Source organism: Anoplopoma fimbria, chromosome 17 (genome assembly GCF_027596085.1).
Source record: "Anoplopoma fimbria isolate UVic2021 breed Golden Eagle Sablefish chromosome 17, Afim_UVic_2022, whole genome shotgun sequence".
Taxonomy (NCBI): domain Eukaryota; kingdom Metazoa; phylum Chordata; class Actinopteri; order Perciformes; family Anoplopomatidae; genus Anoplopoma; species Anoplopoma fimbria.
In genome coordinates this window covers 11,792,189-11,811,288 of record NC_072465.1, presented here as the reverse complement: position 1 = coordinate 11,811,288, position 19,100 = coordinate 11,792,189, and the positions used below count along the sequence as shown (strand labels likewise).

General features: G+C 42.7%; 2 protein-coding genes across 2 annotated transcripts; both read left to right on the top strand.

Moving 5' to 3' along the window:
- Positions 1-225: 225 nt before the first annotated feature.
- Positions 226-9,576, top strand: zc3h11a (zinc finger CCCH-type containing 11A). The gene is given in 20 exon segments (XM_054616544.1): positions 226-357; positions 682-767; positions 1,053-1,155; positions 1,998-2,069; positions 2,390-2,513; positions 2,628-2,747; positions 3,403-3,526; positions 3,639-3,821; positions 3,928-3,993; positions 4,116-4,289; positions 4,770-4,847; positions 4,942-5,040; positions 5,589-5,648; positions 5,760-6,248; positions 6,389-6,456; positions 6,540-6,594; positions 6,597-7,115; positions 7,242-7,414; positions 7,614-7,816; positions 8,239-9,576. Coding segments are annotated over 18 exon segments (2,907 nt in total). The 5' UTR covers positions 226-357; positions 682-767; positions 1,053-1,075; the 3' UTR covers positions 8,459-9,576.
- A 1,351-nt stretch (positions 9,577-10,927) lies between these two features.
- On the top strand, positions 10,928-15,083 carry LOC129106192 (zinc finger and SCAN domain-containing protein 22-like). The gene is made up of 2 exons (XM_054617544.1): positions 10,928-11,158; positions 13,285-15,083. The coding sequence occupies exons 1-2, from the start codon at positions 10,972-10,974 to the stop codon at positions 14,082-14,084; spliced, it is 987 nt and encodes a 328-aa protein (XP_054473519.1). The 5' UTR covers positions 10,928-10,971; the 3' UTR covers positions 14,085-15,083.
- The last annotated feature ends 4,017 nt before the right edge of the window (positions 15,084-19,100 follow it).

Below are 19,100 nucleotides of genomic sequence, written 5' to 3'. Positions count from 1 at the left end.
TGTTAATCACTATCACTCAACGAGGTATTCTTAAACTCTTGCATTCAGCTGTTGTGTGGCCCAATGAAGTTTTGTCAGAAAAATGTACCTATATGATCAAGGTAAAGGTGACAGAAATATATTTCATTAGAGTACTTTTTTTTAATAAGTACTCTAATGAAATTTATTTCCACTGGACTTGAAAGCAGCACAGTGGCGGGCCCGCCCATGACTGCACGGGCCCAGAGCTCCTCCTGCTTCATCCCCGCCGCCGCCATTTTACTGTGGTCTCGTCGTGCGTCTGCGGCAGTCAACGAACCCGGATGGGATCTTTCCAACATTATTCAACTTTTAAATATTTTTAAAATACTGAAACTGGTAATTAACGCCGCGTTGTTTTGTTAACATAATTCCTCCAGCTGTTACACTGTAGTGTTAAACCAATGAAATCCGTCTAATGCAAACGTCAACAGCCGTCAATTAGCTCGGGTTAGCTAACATTAACTTAACGCTAACGAGGAGGTTCAGCTAGGCCTCTGCTAGGGGACGTTAGAGCTAAAATAACCCTAAACTAAATGAGCAGGATATATCAAGTATTGGCCAGGTTGACAATCCAATCCAGAGTCACGCTTTTGTATTCGTAGCTAACATCATTCGGTGTCTTTATGTAACGTAATCTAATATTTGCTGATCTCCGTTTAGTAGCTGTAGTGTCTTTCCAACACGGCGGGGCGTCGCTCGTAGTTCGTTCCTGCTAACTTTGGGCTACTTTTTTTTATAACTCAACAGTAAGTATCTGATTGTTTTCTTGACTGTCTTGGGGTTTTAAGCTTTGACCATACACACCTCGAACCAACACTGAAGGTGACCTGCCGAGTATGTTATTGGCCGCTTTTGGTTAACGTCAGCCTACTCGGATGTTTGTGCCTGTAGCCTGTACCGTCAGAATAACGACTGTGTGGTTTTGGCTCAAGGAGAACTATTTGTTGTAACGTTACTTGTTTAGCGAGTTAGTAACTTTAGAACCTTTTGTGAATCCTTATTTCAGTGTAAGTGCTATCTTGTGTCCGTAGAGAGCATTGTCCTGTTCATTAAGATGGAAGCCAGAGCTGGACTTCAGGCGGATCATCAGTGTCGAACCAAGGCCTCCATGTTTAGGAAAGATAAACAACCCAGGTCTGGACTCCCAAACAGCGCAAAGTTATCGTTAGTTGTTACTTATTCTGAATTAAATACTTAAGATATATATATATATATAACCATGGGTAGATGGTGTAAAGACAATGAGCCTGTCCACTGACATGGAGCCCTGTTGGCACTAAATTCTAGATCGCTCGGGAGCCATGATTGAGAGCATATCTGTCTCACTATACATTACCTCTGTATTGAAATGTCCAACTGTCTCCTATATATTTGTGCACAACTGTCTGTCTCTTAATAACACCTTTTCAGTTCCCTGGGGAGTGTTTTTGATTGATTTGTAGGTTTAAAACCATCCACTTGGCCCTTTGTGGGGATCCCTGGATACGGATAGCTTGCCCCTCATGAGAATACAGTGGCAGAAGATTTTTTTTTTCTCTCTTTTCAGCAATGGCTGAAAATCTCTAGAGGCTTGAATATCCTGCCCATATTTTTTTCCCTACTGCCTTCACCCACATGTTACCAGGTGTGCAAAATTTCATCAAGTCCACGAAGAAGCTGAGGATTGTTTTTCCACCTACCATCCATCCCTTTTTTGGCCACATCAATTTAAGCATTTTTGGATCCATTTTTTTTGCTTTTCTGGCTGTTTATGCCTCCCCCCCTATTTCTTTATTTCATTAGTCTCACCAATTAATAAAAAATAATAAAAAAAATATCCAAAGGACTCTTGCATTCACCATCAGTAATGTTTAGCAGTCTGGCGGAGATAAAGATATCTCAGAGAGTCTGAGAAAAGGGATGTCGTAGGAAGACAAGTGTCTCTGGGCGACCCGCCCCCCCTTTCCTCTTATCTCACGGATCAAGTGTTCCTTCAGGACTCCATACCACCAGGGAGACACCCTACCAGCAGTGCACTCAAGAGGGAGACAACTTCTCAGCCACCTCAGGTAAATTTCGCACAATAGTAGGAACAAAATCAGCAGTAGCTTATTTGTACCGATGACGTTTTTATTTAAGTCTCAAAAATACATGTGTAAAGGTTTACTGGTCATCTTCATTGGAAATAAGATGAGCAGTAAGTAGTAGGGATGATCTTGTACTTTATTCCAGTAAGAGTCCCAAATGTACAAGTAGAACAAGTCATTCTATTTTGAATGAAAAAAGTAACTACATGTAGTCTTCTTGGTATTTGTTGTGCATGTGCAGACATGTTAGTAATGCTTCTGTTAGTGATGTGTTGCTGTGCTCTGTCCTGTTTGCCCTGAAGTGAACCAGCTGCTGGGTTTAAGGTCGTAACCTCACCATCTCTGCCAATCAAGACGCAGACCAGCATTACTATGACCAACCATGGAGACGACTGCTACTTCTTTTACTATTCCACCTGCGCCAAAGTAAGCAATGTTTGAGCACACAGCTCATGTGTTCACACATAGTGTAACCAGTCGTAAAGTGACTGGTGGTGAGCAGGAAGAGCGAGGTCTTAGTGTGTTTCTTTTACCGTGCAGGGAGACAGCTGCCCATTCAGACACTGTGAGGCAGCTATGGGAAGTGAGATTGTCTGCAACCTCTGGCAGGAGGGACGCTGCTTCCGTACCGTCTGCAAGTTTCGCCACATGGAGATCACGGTATGCATTGTTTGAATAAAATGTCTAAACTGAAGAAAGCTCAGATGTATCCTTCAAGCTTTGCCCACTCGAGACTGTGTGTGTGTGTGTGTGTGTGTGTGTGTGTGTGTGTGTGTGTGTGTGTGTGTGTGTGTGTGTGTGTGTTTTGACTGTTCATTAACAAAGGGTAGAAAAAGTCTCCCATTTGCCTGGGCCAGAAGGAGCTCCTGGCCCAGGCTAATGGGAGACTCATGCCCCTGGGCCTATTGGGAGGAACACTTCATGTACTGTAAAGGCAATCACACAAAAGCCTGTCACTATGCTACATTATAATGAACACCATCCATTAAAGACTTTGGTTATTATTTACTTACATAAACAGTTGTTACTTACAATAAAAAAATAATGTTTGTACATTGTTGGTAAGCTTCATCTGTTATTTATAATACATTTTAATCAAGTCAAGCTGCTTTTCCACTGTAGATACGTAATCTGAGTGCTTGCCTTAAAGATGGGTCTAATTGAAATACTGCTCTTCTTCCATGTTATCGGAGATTATATAAATTGCAGTCAAAAGCCACAGATTTAAAGCAATAACATGATCCGATCGAGATGTGATCAGTCCATGTCCTCCATGCATGCTATAACATGTTGTTTATCTCTTTCATCAAAACAGAAAAACCGAAAGGAGATATCTTGTTATTGGGAGAACCAGCCAGCCGGCTGCCAGAAGCCTTACTGTGCCTTCTTCCATGAAAGGCCGCGCTGCATCGATGGCATGTTTGTCCCACCTGATAAAAGTGAGGAGACTTTTCTTTGTCAACGCACTAATAATTCAGATGTAGAGAGTTTAAGATCATTTTAAGCCACCTGTAAAAAAAACCAGTATGAAAATCAATGTTATTTTCTCAGGTCTAAGCAAAACAGAGGAACAGCCACATGAAGAACCAGCCCCCTCGCCCGCTGCCCCTCTCCCCACAGCAGCCAATCCACAGATCAGAGGCGTCATCAAGACAGAAGCTCAGGAGCCAGTACCAAGCCCCACCCACCCACCAGTGGTGATTAATCCAGCAGATGATGACGAGGATGAAGATGGTAAACTAGATTTGATCCCAAAATGAATTCTCTGTCTCGTCTAGTCCTTATTTTGAGACAGATATTCTCTGTGGTCTTTACCACTCACAAGACTTTATGTTTCCAGACCAGTTCTCAGAGGAGGGAGAGGACGGAAAGGTCGGTCCTTCTCCTAGGAAACTAGCTAAATCAGGTGAGACCACATTTTATAAACATGATTTGTCATAATAAATAACTGAAGCTGTACATCTCGTAATCCGGTATGACCCTTATGGAATTATGTGTTTTTGATGGGGAAATGTCGTGTCTCTACAGATGACTCGCTGAGCTTTGGAGTCAGCACCCTTGAGGAGATTCGGCTGAGGAAGGCTCTGAAGGCCAGCATGAAGAGAGCTGGTTACCCCATCCAGAGTCCTGATGCCTCGGCCAATGGCGAGAAAGAAAACATCCAGTCATTGTTTCGACCAACTCTCTACGAGGCGGGAGATGGTAAAAAAACAAAAAGAAACAGGAATATGTGAAATGTCAGAATTGCGGGGAGTTGGATACCCAACTCTGAGTCATTCATCCTCCCAGATTTACTCATTTCATATTAGATCTTTTGTTCTTAGGGTAGTGTGGATAATGTTTTTTAGGAATTTGCTCACATTGACACTGCTAGCATAAACATTTTAATGTATGATCAGTTTTAAAGAAATATCAGTGCCTGGGGGTCTTACTAAAAATGAATCCAGATAACCTGGATCATGGTAGCTTCATTTCAGGCTTTTTGCACTGCAATATACTGCTCATGGTTGCTTTGAAGCAGCATCTTACTAGACTCTGTCTCTCATCTGATGATCTGGTCTGGATTTTCCACTCATGATAACTAATGAATAATGTTAATGTTGATATTCTGAAAATACCGTTACTTTTGGTCCTAAAGAGAAATTGAATCACGATTACCTTGTTTTCACCCTTTTAATGTAGGCCCACTCATCTTTGAAGAAACTGGAAGACCACGAGGGAGTTTGGCTGAAAGACTTGGAAGGAAGATGCCCAACAACGGTAAGTGTGCACTCTTGTTCCATTTTATCGACAGATTTGCCAGCGCTAGCAGTGATTGCACAGATTAGAAGCTCATGACTTGTCTTCGCTGTAGATGTGATATCTGGTGAAGGAGGCCCACTAAGAAGGGGTCTGGCTGGGCGTCTGGGCAGAGTTGTAGATGAAGAAGAGCCATTAATGCCCCCTCAGAAAGGTGAGTGTCAGGACACATCAACAGTCATCCACACATCAAACTGCAGTTTTCTACCCAGAAGTAAAGTCTCTGATTTTTAAAACTTAGTTGGGAAACTTTACTTTAAGTGTCATGAAACAAAGATAATGCTCTCCCCTCGCCCTAAAAAGGTCCTAAATCAATACTTGAGTATTTCCTTTAATGAGTTTAATGAATGAAGTGGTACACAAGTTAAAGCAGCATCGCTGTGTGTGTTTGACCAATCAGCAGGAGTCATCTGTATGAACCCCATCCTGAAAGTATCTGTACCTTCAGAGGGTCTACCCCCAACCAGGACCTTTTTTGGGGGGGGTTAATATCTCCCCAGAACTTAATTTGGACCCCGATTTCTGCAGTCAAAACGCTGGAGTTGGGGCTTTAGTTCATTGGTATTCACTGAACACCACCTGTAGCATTTTACTCAGATCCTGATGATGATCATTGGGTGAAATGTGTGTATAAACAGGTTGTTGTTTTTAAGGTTGGAGCTCATAAGGAAAAAAATATTTCTTTACGTTTCTTTCTTACAGCTTTGAAGCCTATTAGGGACAGACTTGGATTGCCGGTGTCTGTTGCTTCCACTCAACCAGGTAAGAAGTTTCACTTGTGTGAGAGGCTGACATTTTCCATAATTCTTTTTGGAAAGATGTTGTGCATGCATGTTGACTATAACATTAATTGTTTTCCTCCATCTTCCCCAGAAGCTGAGACCGACAGGGCGCCAAAGAACGCTCCTGAGCAGATTCGCATCAAAACACTGGAGGAGATCAGACAGGAGAAGGCTGCAAAGTCTCAGTCCCAGAGCCAGAAAGAAAATCCTTCAGCCGTGGCTCCAGAAATCAGCAAAACCAAAACCACCAAGGGTGTCAAGAGAGCCATCACCATCAGGGACGACTCCATCAGCCACGTCAAGACAGTCTCGGAGATCCCCCGTACCAAGAAGAAAAGGCAGGAAGAACAGGACCCCGACCCTAAGAAGAGCCAGGGAGAGTCTAACACAGCGGGTCCAGATCCCGAGGCTACAAACGTGGGTCAGGTTAGAGTGAAGACACTGGAGGAGATCCGCAAGGAGAAGGCAGCAAAGATCCAGGCTCGGCAGACCCTGAAGGCTGAAAACAAGAAGAGCTCTGATACTGAGAACGATGCTAAGAAGCCTCGCCTGCTGCGCGTCAAGAAACTCAAATCCCAAAGTAAGACAGCACCCTATGCTGTTATACTTTTGTTCCCTATGTGATGACAAATGTCTTTTTAGATTTAAGTACATTTTGAATTTGCATTTACATGCCATGTTTTTGAATTTCTAACATGAGATTTATGTTGAATTCAGCAGGCAACGTCACAACAGAGAAGAGTACTGAAGTGACAGAGAAGCCGGTGAAAACTCCTGCTGCTCCTGAGGTAACTGACGCTGCAGTATTGCCTGTGGTTTGCTTGTTATTGTGTTGACTATACCTGATGGTAATATTCCTGTATCTTTCTAGACCACTGCCGCCACCAGTAACAATGTCAAGGTCAAGACCTTTGAGGAGATCATGCGGGAAAACGCCTCCGCAAGCAGGAAATGGAGGAGCAGGCCAGAGAGTCAGCAGAAGCAGAGCCTGCTCAAAAACACAGCGATGAAGAAACCCTGAAGAGGAAGGTTCCTGCCAAAGTCAGCCTGACGTTCTCAGGCTCTTCATCACCTTCCTCCACCACTGTGGCCCCTGACTCTACCCTTTCCACCAAAAAGCTCACCGTTGGTAAACCGATCCTCCTCAAATCCAAGGCTGCTTCCCCTCTGAACAGCACCACTCCTGGTGCGAGGGGCGCTGCCGCCAAAGCTGCGACCTCAGTCCCTGTGAAGCAGAGCTCTTCTTCATCGGAGGCTGAGTCCGACTCACAGAGCCCCAGCCGCTCCAGGGAGGTCCCAGACAAAAACACAAGCAGTTCCACCGCACTGTCACCAGCCCAGCAGGACAGAGCGGCTCCTCAGGGTCCCGCTGCACAGGCCCGCCCTTCTAATAAAACACTGATAAATAGTCACAAGACATCTCCAGAACACTCTGCAGACACCAAAGGTATTGCATCTTTAACAATCATGCTTATTTTATTTTATAACCCGTGCTTTTTTTTGGACCCACTGTAGATTTGGACCTGTTTCTCAGAGCACTCTATTCATCACTGAGACTTTGCCTCCTTTTCAGTGAGGCCCAAGCTGAACGTGAAGCCGTCCGTCGTGAAGCCTGCAGTGCAGGTGAAGCCAGGTCAGAAGAGGAGGGGAGCGGAGCGATCTGCTGTCGCTGCTGTCAAACCTCTGAACAGCGCCTCCACAGTGCTGGAGGATCCACAGCAGGAGACGGGGTGCAGAGACAGACAGGTAATTGTTTTTATTAATCACTTTATATTTAAACATTTCTACTCACCACGTCCTTAACACATTGACATGTTTATTTATTCTTTGACCACTTAAACAGTTCTTTACATTTTTATCTTATGTATCCTAAGTTTAAAGAAGAATTTATACTAAACAATCTAGTGCTGTTACTGACCTCTGGTAACTTTTCTTCCATTGTCAGGAGTTCCCGTCCTCCAATGCAGAAGCTCAGCTGAGTTCTGCTGTTCCCCGGAGTCCCAGCACCCTGTTGGACTCAGGCTCCGGCTGCAGCCCACTAAGAGAGGACCTCCAGACTGTCCCCGTCTTCAAACAGAGTCTGAGCCAAGACACCAAGCAGACCGTCAATGTTGCTGCCGCCAGTGAGGCCTGTACAGTCCCCCAAAGGTAAAGGCTCGCCGAGAGCTTAGGGCTTGAACTTGAAGTTTTAACATGAGATGATCTCCCCTCAAGTCAGGGCTATGGATTTCTGATTCTGAAGTCCAATCAGGCTTTCTTCCAAAATATTTACAGATTTATTTAACATAAAGGTCTCCGATACATCGGTGTTTAATGCTGTCATAAGACAACAAAACCTTTCCCACACAACTTTACCTCACATCCTTTACATTGCTTTTTACTTACAAAGCTGTATTTTCACAGTAATAAAAATATTGTAAAAATCCTTGGCCATTTTAGAAATTGTTTCTAGAAAATGAGACAATCCCAGTGAAAGTTGATGGTAATTGTTCTGACGTTTTTTATTCATCTGACATGAACGCAGCATTGTCGGTCACTAAATAAATAACGCCCCATTTCTCTCATCACAGCCCAGTCCCGAAGACCCCCACTCAGCCCAAGTCCCGCAGACTGAGCGTAGCCGGGACCCGCACCATCTCCACCTCCAGCACTGCTGCCTCCACCTCAGCCATGGACGACTTTGAGGAGCTCATCAACGAGTTCACCGACGACCACCTGGAGGAAGACGTGGACCCTGGCATCGGAGAGGACGACCTGCTGCAGGAGCTGTCCGAGATGATTGACAGCTGAGGGCCCCATCCAGCACAGCATACTACTCGCCCACAACCTTGTCTTGTTCACAAGAAGTGAAGACCCCCCCCCACTACAGAGTGTTAAGAAAAAAAAGAATTTATTTTAAGCTTTGGGTTCATATTTGTTTTACTTTACCTTTTAGACACATCTTCTCTCCTTTTTCATTTCCTGCCCAAATGATCATCTGCTCACCCCAACATCTTCTGCAGGGCTTAGATTATTGTTTTATCATGTCTGTTCATGATTATAAACTTTTCAGGTCCTGAAAAGAGAAAGTGGAAAGACAAGCTTTGGTGCTGGGAGATGTTAAGAACATCATCACTTCAGCAGGGGTCCTTGAGGACGTTAAATCTTGATGAACGTGTCTTTTAAGTCCTATCTGTATACTGTGTATGCAAAGGGAAGAGCAAGCTGAGAACAGAAATAATGAATCCTGCTGCACTTCAGGAGCCTGTAGTGCCCCAATACTGCTTGTGTTTTTGTTTTTCTATATCTGAGTGGTTCAACGCTGCTAATGCCCAGCTAGTTCCCAGATTATGACAGTTAACCCTATCAAAAATTTAATTTAAATGGTGACCCAGTCAGCAGAGCTCCGGTCAGAGTCTGAGGGGGAGTCACCATGAAGTTAATCAGTCATGTTATTGCCGGGGTCGTTCTATTCATCAGGTGTATGGGGTTTATAGATTTCCCACTCAGATCTCATGGAGAGCACCTCCTGCCAGTGGCTGTTCGTTACTGTTTTTATAATGTTTGACGGAAATGTACGTGTTTCTTTTATTGATATAAACCAGAATTCAGTGGGTATCCCTTGAAACAACTGTTCTGGGATAAATGTGTGCGTGCTCTTTGGGCTTTGTTAATGAACACCTCAGGTACTGTTTCTGATGTTTCTATGTTCCTAATGTGACAAACACTGTGTTTGAACTCAACAACGCTGACTTTGGTTGTCCTCTTTTCTTTTGTGTTGGCATTGGTTTATGAATGTGATCCAAGAAAAGATCAACTCATTTTTTTGGACTTAATACGTGTTGGCTCTGTCCTGACCTTTTCCAGCAAGCTTACTGTTCAAAGTCACTTGTACATATTACTGTGTAATAAAAAAATGCTTTTAATGACCAGCTAGATCAATTATTGACTGCTGATTTAAAGTAGCATTCAGCCAATTCTTTTTACCAGCTTTGAGGATAAGCCTCAGATGTTGATATTTCATTAGTAACAGAAAAGTATAACTGGTGACTAACAAATATCACAGTTTGTGTATGTGTAAATATGAGCTATGGTATGTTAATTAGATGAGATTTTAAACGATGACATAAATCTGAAAAATATTAGAACACCTCTTTGTAGATTGTACTACAATTATAAAGCACCATGAACTGCAGCCTCCAAAAAGAGCAAAAAGTTTAATCAACACCTGTCGAAAAGCATCAACAAAAAAACAGCGTTCTAACCTTCATAAAGGAGGATTTACTGCAGGGTTTATGTTCATTACTGCAGTTTCAGCGAGGTGTTCTTAATAAACTGGCAACTGTAGAAAGTATATATTTGAGTGGGTGAAATTCCAGTTAATCCTTAAAAGAAAGCTGTATATTAAAAAAAAAAAAAAAGGAACACACCAAACCGACACCTGTTGGGAAAAGAGAAGAACTCACTGTTAAAAAGCTTACAAACAAATTAAGGCTAAATTGAACGATCAGTTTTTTTTTTACACATTTCAGAAAAAAGTAATAGTAGGAGATAACATAGGAATAATGCATATGACTGACTATTCTGTAAGAAAAGCTGTTATCAAAGACCAGTGACATAGATCCTACTGAAGCGTTCTATCTTCTGTTTGCATGCTGTCACTTCCCAAGTTACCTTGAATACACAAAGCAGACTACACATGGCAGCTTTGAGACATGCCCAGGCCACAAACCAGCACTTGCATGCTGAACTATCCCTACCTAGTCCCAGATAGTGTCTCTGCTATCTTCATTAAACACAACCTTATACAGTGATAGGCTGATACAACCACTCCCTTTCTGCTCCGGACTAACTCATCTGCTCCTGGAGGAGCCTGCAGTCAGTAGGGACGTTATCCTGATTTGGTGGGACCTGGTCCCTCCACCTGGTCTCCACAAAGACAACAAATATCAGCCCCTTTTCTTCGTCACTCTTCCTCTTTCCTAGTGTTTTGGTTTGTATAAACATTTAGCTTTTTTTTTTTCCAACACTTGCACATTCCTCACTCATCCATACATTACACTCACTACTGATGCATTGACTCTGCATTGTTTTTTGGATCTACAGTGCTGTGGGGTCCAGCAGGAGACCCCCACAGCAGGAGAGACCCCCACAGCAGGAGACCCCCCCCCCCCACACACACACACACACACACACACACACACACACACACACACACAGCACGGCATCACGTAAGCGTGACGCAGAGGCCGGTACACGTCTACTTCCGGGTTAGTTTTGGATGTAAACAGAAGGACGCCTCCCGGAGACAGCGAGCAGAAAACATGACCAAACTGGAGCTGCTGAACGCGTATCTGAACGACAGGCTGACCGCGGCCGCAGAGGAGATCTTCCGCGCCGTCAAGAACACGGTGGCCGAGTACCAGAGCGAAATCCTGCGTTCCAACGAGGAGAACGAGCGACTCAAGCGGCTCCTCAACGTAGCCGTCCAGCGGCTCCTGCTGCAGCCAGGTGAGGACCAGCAGCCGCTGACGGTCACACGCTCTGTTCAGCGAGCGCTGAATGTCACGCCAAACCCCGTTCACAATATGTCCGGTTTACCGGAGCGTCGCTAACGGGTGTGATTGTGTGTTGGAGCTGACACCCGGACGCTCAGCATGGGGCATACATTATTATTATTATTACATCTTGTTCATTTTTTTTATTAAATGGAAACTCTCTACAACTGTTGAAGAAACGGAGCACAACAGCAACAACAACAGTAATAACAGTATATATAATATAATTAAAGTATAATAATACAAACAGACCACGAGACATAAGTTGAACAGCCACGAATCCGGGTTACAAACTATGTTAATAATAACGATCCATGATCAACCTTATGTATGTACATGGTGGATAGAGTGGCTCTGATGGTTTCATATCTTAAACAATGAGAATATTTCAGGCTGAGCAGTGTTTTATTATTAAAAAGTCTTGTGAGACATCGAAACAAGATAATGTGGTTTACAAATTACACGCAGGTTAAAACGCAAAATTGTTCCAACATGTGAGTGGAATTGAAATACTGTTGGAGCTATTTCGTTAGTGTGATTATTTTGTTATTTGTTATTTTTGTATTCATTTTTGTTGACACAAGGGGCCCTTGTCCAGGTGAGGGCATAGAGGTAGGAGGGTGTCAGTGTCAGGTGATGCACAAGGAAGGGACATGTTGTTGTTTTTTTACCAGAGTAAGATGACAGACCAAGAGAGCAGATAAAGAGACACTGTGGGGAAAAATGTTTGCTTTTGATCATTACAATAAAATCAACCTTAACCACAAATCATGACTGGACATTGGACTTCTTGCCTGAGTAAAATCCGACTGAAAAGGTGCATCAGTGGCCTTTTTATGCAAGTTTTTGATTAGATTTTTTCTCTTTGACAAATCACCACTACAAATACTTAAAACAGGAATGTTTTATTTAAAAACAATGATATTATAGGATGACTTAGGACTGGATATGATAGCAAATCATGTCACATATCAATGTTGCAATAATGCTGTGATAATAGTGTATTTATTTGGCAGATGCTATTTGCCACCAGGTGTCGGGAGCCAACAACACTAGTTGCATGCAGGTGTATATCCCTGACCCAGGCCCACATATAGGTAGCCTACTGAAGGCAAAGCATATTTTACCTAACAAAGTACTTACTTCTCTTTAACCACTAGTTGTATTGCTTTAACACAACCAAACAAAACTAATTAAAATAATAACACTGTGAATAAAATATTAGAAAAATACATTAATAGGCAGTTTTAATTTACAGAAACCAATAGTTTGTTATGATCATTTTGTTGTTTTCAAGAACAAATGTAGATACAACTTCCCATCTGTATGGACAGAACCCTGTTTCAGTATAGGCTTCACAGAAACAAAATTTATATAACATTTTAATGTATCGATGATCTTTTAAAATAGTTTTATCTTTTTATGGGTAATTAAATACTTCTCAAGTAGCATCCATATGTCCAAACACATTCCAGAGTAATATCACATATTGTAGTTTTACAATATCAGCTGGAGGAGGTATCTTAATGCTCTGTGTAGAACAGGACACGTTGAAGTAATGGTGGGCCTCTGCTCTCATTAGCAAACAGAAACATGGATTAGAATGACTGAGAACTGAAGAGAGAGCTAGCCAATGTTAAAACACTGGAGGTCAGACCCTGAGGCTAAATAATGTTTCACTGTTTAGTCTGGTAAAGTGAGCATCTTTAATAAGCAGATGAATCCACACTACTCTCATGTTTTAGTTCCCTACTGTCAACAAATCCCATGAAAAGCTGCATATGAGCAGGGTCTGAAAGTCTAATAGCCTGCGTGATCTCAAGGTTCAATCTGCAATCTTTTTACAATAAGCACTTAAAATGATGAAGGCATTGCAAATGACAAGATGGTACAAAAATGTAAACCATATTTTAGTGTTTCATTTTTACTTCTTTGAATGGAGTTTGGTTGAAACAAAGAGCAAAACAAAGTCATGTCATGCTAAAAGACGAAAGCAGTTCATCTTTGGTCTTCCCTGCAAAAAGATCACAGCAACACAAACACAGCCAAGCATGACTGATGATGTTTGTGATCTTTCAGAGCCCCTCTCTGTCCAGCCCCGGGACGACGCTCAGCCCCGGGAGACCGAGTGGAGACGAGGCGCGGAGCTGCTGCTGCTGCCGCAAATCAAAGAAGAGCCAGACCTCCACACCTGTCCGACGGATTGTTCTCAAGAAGCGAGCGACTCGGAGGAAGGAAGCTGCAGTCGCGTGGAGCCCCCGCAGAGGTCCCAAACTCCGCCGGCACCAACAGCATGCGGCGGACAGAGTGTGTCCCCAGCTCCACGGACATCCCGGGAGGTGAAGGCAGAGAGCGGCGGGGAGGCCGGCAGGTCACCGCCCTCCGTGACCGTTCATTCGAACTGCAGAGCGGCTCAGGGCGACTCTCGAGCCGGCACCACAAAGAGCCACAGGACGCTGAGAACGGACCAGCAGGCCAGAGGGTTCCTGCGCTCGAACGGCAAACCGAGCGCGCACGTGCTGCAGATCAAGAACGTCAGGTCCCTGAAGCCACCGCCCCCTCGCTCCTCTCACCCCAGCCAGAGCATCCAGAGGTGGCACAGCTGCAAAGAGTGCGGGAAGGGCTTCAGCTTCGCCTGCCAGCTGGAGGTCCACATGCGCTGGCACACCAAGGAGAAGCCGTACAGCTGCGCGGTGTGCAGGAAGAGCTTCACCACGGTCAGCATGCTCAAGAGGCACCACCGGATCCACACGGGGGAGAAGCCCTTCCGCTGCCACGTCTGCGGGAAATGCTTCAACCAATCGGCGCACCTCAACACCCACTTCAGGCTGCACACCAGAGAGAGGGCCGGCTGGGGCCGAGCGCCGCACCCCAAGTGAGCAAAGACTGGAGACTAACCCGACAACTGGCCAAATGTCGGCTGCAAACAGTGCACTGTAATGGTGTTTGACTGTGTGTCTTGTCTGTTGTTGCAATAAAGTGTGGTACATGATGACCATTTACGCTCCAATGATTGTGTTGTTGAACACTCTCAAAGGAATTAAAGGGACACTTTTGTGACACTTTTGACCTGCAGTTCATATCTTAGATGCGCAGACATGGAACGCAACACAATCAGACAGAGTGTGGGTTTATTCAGTAACTGCTATGTTTAACTGAGTGACAAGGAAGAGAGCCCTCACTGGCTTCCCACCCACAAAGAGGAAGTTGGAGGGAGACATCAAGCCAATCAATTGCAGTGGTAGTTCATGTTCAACATGAATTAGCTGACATGTAACAATGTGAGGGAGAGAGGAGAGGTAAACACCAGCTCACATAACATATGAATAACCCCTGTTTGTGCTGGTGACAGCTCTTTGTGCAGCCTTGTATTTCTATCTGGGTCCGGTGCTGTTGTGTACACAAGTAGCCTAGAGCTTTAAATACAGGACTTGAGGAAATATACTTAGTTAGATGGATTCACTACAGTGAAACCACACCTGGGTCCAGACCTTAAATACAAGTTTAAACAGAGTGTAACTAGTTGACTGTTCTGTCTGATTTCATGCAATCAATTATCAGGAGGGATAAATGGGGACTATTTTCAGCAGCGGATTAATACACATTTACTGCTTCAGTGAGTATTTGTGGCAACAGGACGGTGTGTGTGGGTTTTGGTTAAAATAAACTAAAGTGTGTGTGTTCAGTGTTCATGATGATGAGGGAACATGTCACCCAGTGCAACAGTGATGCTCACTGATGTGTGTAAAGTAAAGGACTGTCGTCAAGGAGACCGCATGTCCTGTGTGAAACTAAAAGTTAACTTTGAAATGTTGTCACGTCGGTCATCAGTCTCATCACTCTGTTGTGAGGTGAGACTTTAGTCTGTCAAGTTAATGTCAACGAGGCTCTTAACTAAAACTGACTAAATAGTGTTGTTACCTAAAACAAACTTCCCTTGAAGGCGCAAGCTTATTTTGAAAAGAAGCTAAGCATGTAAGGAATGGAAACTGAGACGCCGTCCCTGACACGTCCAAAAGTGACGCTAGAAGGGAACCTAGAGCGTCGTAGACTGGAGCTTAGGGTCACTAACCAAGCGACGGGATTGGATGAGCTGGGAGTGAGAATGTGTTGGCTGATAAGGAGTGAGTGTTGTGACTAGTAGATCACATCTGTGTCTTCAGAACAACAACAGCAAAAAGACGTGCCACACACAGAGACAAAGAAGTGTGTCATTCTTTCACAAACTCAACTAGAAGAGTGATGTGGAGATGAATACACAACTGTCTGCCTCTGAACGATCAGGAATGATAGAATCACTGAAGTGAAGAACCTTTCATCAGAAAGTCATTTATGGGATTTTCCTTTCAGCTTGACGCTCATGACACTGTTCACTCTTTGCATTACGGGAATAAAAACTACATCATGGAAAAGCCCTGAAGCATAATTATGAGAGCTAAATAATGATCATAAATTCAATTTTGAGGACTTGGATCATAATTAGGAAATAAAAGCAGCCATGAGTCATGTGTCTAAACTCTTGAAGAAACAGCATTCGACACAGTGAAATATTAGTCTGCTGGACGTTCCGTGGCCTTTAGCCCCACGTATGCCTCGTAAGAAGTAATGAAGGTCTTTAAACTGGATTTTGATTGTGTGATAAAAAGAAGCAGCTCAAGGCTGATACAGTGATGTAGTGGTGCTTATCACCCAGCAAACTGTGAGTAGATTGCAAACCAGTTGACACACAGACAGCATGGAGTGGCCTCATGGTTATCTACTGTGTTTCCTGGTTGGTAAACCAGAATTAAGATGAAGGTCAGGGTCAGTTAAAATAGGTGGACAGTTCAGACTATCTGCCTGCTGTAGCTTTAAAGGGTCAGTTCACCAAAATATAAAACTCTGTTCTTTACTCACCTTAGTGTATCTACCATATAGATTAATTTGATGACATGCGGTCTATCTCTGAGAGTTCTGCCTGCACCCCAGTAGCATAATATAATAACAATAATTATAATAATAATACACGTAATAATATAATATTGATAGAGCAGAATGTAATTGCGTTGGTGCTGTTCACATCAATCATTTACTTTAATTTAATAGAAACTCTGGATAATCTAGTGACTTCACTATCTACTTTATAGCATCACAGAGGACTGAGAGGTAGACCTCATCCTGGATGGGTCACCAGTCCATCACAGAGGACTGAGAGGTAGACCTCATCCTGGACGGGTCACCAGTCCATCACAGAGGACTGAGAGGTAGACCTCATCCCGGACGGGTCAACTCTGCTGTCACCTCCTGCTGCGAGGCAACAGTGTTAACCCCTGCAGCACCACGATGACACAGGTAGTCCTATCAAAGGGTTTTCCTTGTGCTTTGGTGGACTGGACCCTTTAAGTCAGGTTCAGGTTGCTGGACTGCTTTTTTCATTTCAGTGGTTCTCTTCATCCACACTGGACTAAAAGCTCATTCCATCAACCTGTTGTTTAGGTGTGAAGATTCTTCTCAAACCAGCTGTTTGACTCTGCTTCCCTCTAGTGGCTCCAAAGAAAAGAGCAGTTTAATGAATGAAGAAGAGAAGTTGTGTTACTGTATACAATGATGAAGAGGGCCTTAATGGAGCAGTTGAAGTCAGTTACATTGGTAGCATACCGTGTAATTTAAAAATGGTTACAAATAATTGAATGCAAGAATAAGGAATTGTTTGGTCAAAAAAGTAATTTAACAATTGAATTTACTGCAACTTATTATGCCCTATATATGATGTATTGTAATAAGACAAAGCTTCAGTCTACAAATAAAGGCTAAAATACACTTCAGTTTCAATTTCAACAGAAGTAAAGCTAAAGCCCTGCAATTGGCTAACAATGTGTGCTGTCATTTTGTGCCAGAGAAAAAAAGCGATGGAAACAGTCTGTAAGACACAAGGTTCTTTCTGGTTCTCAGATAAGAAGAGGCTTTGGAGCTGTTGATATTCATCATTGAGATCATTGGTTCCTAACATCAGAAAGCCTAATGTGTGTTGGTATGTGGCAGATCTCTCACAGAGCTGTTAGCTTAGATGTGCATAATTCCTGGACTATCAAGAGACTGATACCTCACCTTGACTCTGTTTGTAGAATGTTTGATTGTGGTTAAAATGGCTCAGTGCTACTACTCCTGACAAATAAACTGACTTTCGCATGTAATTGTTGGGTTGCAGGCATCAAGAACTGCCTGGTTAAAGGTTTTCATCATAGTTGGATAATAAATTGAAAAGCCAGCACTGGTATGAAGTGGGACAAGGAGCCAGGCCTGCTCTGTGTGTGTGTGTGTGTGTGTGTGTGTGTGTGTGTGTGTGTGTGTGTGTGTGTGTGTGTGTGTGTGTGTGTGTGTGTGTGTGTGTGTGTGTGTGTGTGTGTGTGTGTGTGTGTCCCAGTACTGACACAACATGATATGGATTCTGTCCCAGTACTGAAAGATGGACACAACATGATATAGATTAATCCAGTTCAGGATATATATATATATATATATATATATATACATATAATCAAATGTTCCGATTTTGAAAGATGGTAAAACTGCTGCAATTATTATTGGCATCATTAAATACATGACTTTTAGAAGTTTTGAAAGTGAAGCAAGGAATCAAGAAACATACTTTTAATACATTCTTAAAATAGTATTTGGCAACTGTCTCCCAAAGCTGAAGGAAATAAAAACTCAACTTTTATGCAGCTATAACTCGGCAGATCATAATCATTTAAAGGTAAAAATGTGTTTTTCTGTTTAAAAATGTTGTATTGATGGAACTATGGGTAAATATCTTATATAGGCTTTGTTTTCACATACATCAATAAAGTCAGAGCAGAATAAGGTAATGAGGAATAAAAATTGAATTATTGAAACACAGAAATCATGGTGTTTTATGATGGTAGTTTGTGGGATTTTTATGGCTGTGATACCAATACTTTGTAGACTCAGTATTGTACTAAGCCCATTGAAATGTTTAGGCTGAAATGTGTTCAGGCTCTGAACATTTTTGTTTGATATTTTATTGTCTGGGTTTAATGGCTTCATGCAAAAGCCATTAAACCATAAAATCTGTAGAAATAACTTCATATTTGTATTCATATCAGTATTTTGGTAACACACAAAATGGCCTTGGCAGGTGTCATATCTGAAAAAGAAATTATTAATTATAAATTACTGATTTCCATTGTACTCCATTTCTTCTTAATCTTGATCATAAAAATAAAACTTTGAAAACACTATTCAAAATCCATTAAACAGTTTTCCTTAAAAGCCAGATTAATGCACAGATACAACCCGAGAAAGCAAATATTCGATACATGCATAAAAGAGAGAGATTAAGTTACAAAAAGTTAAATAATAGTGCAGAGCTTGTTCTCCTATAACATGAATGGTGCACTGACCCACCATGCTTACAGGGCCGTGGCCATGTTGTGGCTAATACCTAGCTAGCTTGGCTTGCAATAACTTTTCTCCTAACTTGACCAGCCTGTAGAGCTCCGTCTGATGTGACGCTGACAAGACACAGCTTTCTGTGTGGTGACAGGTTATTTATTATGCTGGCTAGTAAAAACTAAAACTATACTTATGCTATGTATCCTGTGACTATAGTCAAGTGGTGGCTCTTAACAACCAATAGCTGTTAACATGTTAGAAGCTAAGCTAACTGTGTTGTAGGGACAATATGTATTTAGCCATATTTTGGGCACAAAGACAATAGCTGGAAAAATGCTGAGAATGAGAGAGAAGTTCTATCCATGTTTTCATACTTTGAAACATGACTCCATCATGAAACCAGGTTGGGTTTAAAAACACATCAATCCAGCCTAGCTAAAGAATAGCAAGCTACAACTTTGACAGGCCATTTCATCAAGTCAACGTCATATTCTGATAAA

Bases quoted from the DNA above. Each gene is read 5' to 3' on its own strand.
- LOC129106192 (XM_054617544.1), top strand. From the start codon at position 10,972: ATGACCAAACTGGAGCTGCTGAACGCGTATCTGAACGACAGGCTGACC. The intron at 11,159-13,284 runs GTGAGGACCAGC...GTGATCTTTCAG, and splicing joins GCGGCTCCTGCTGCAGCCAG to AGCCCCTCTCTGTCCAGCCC.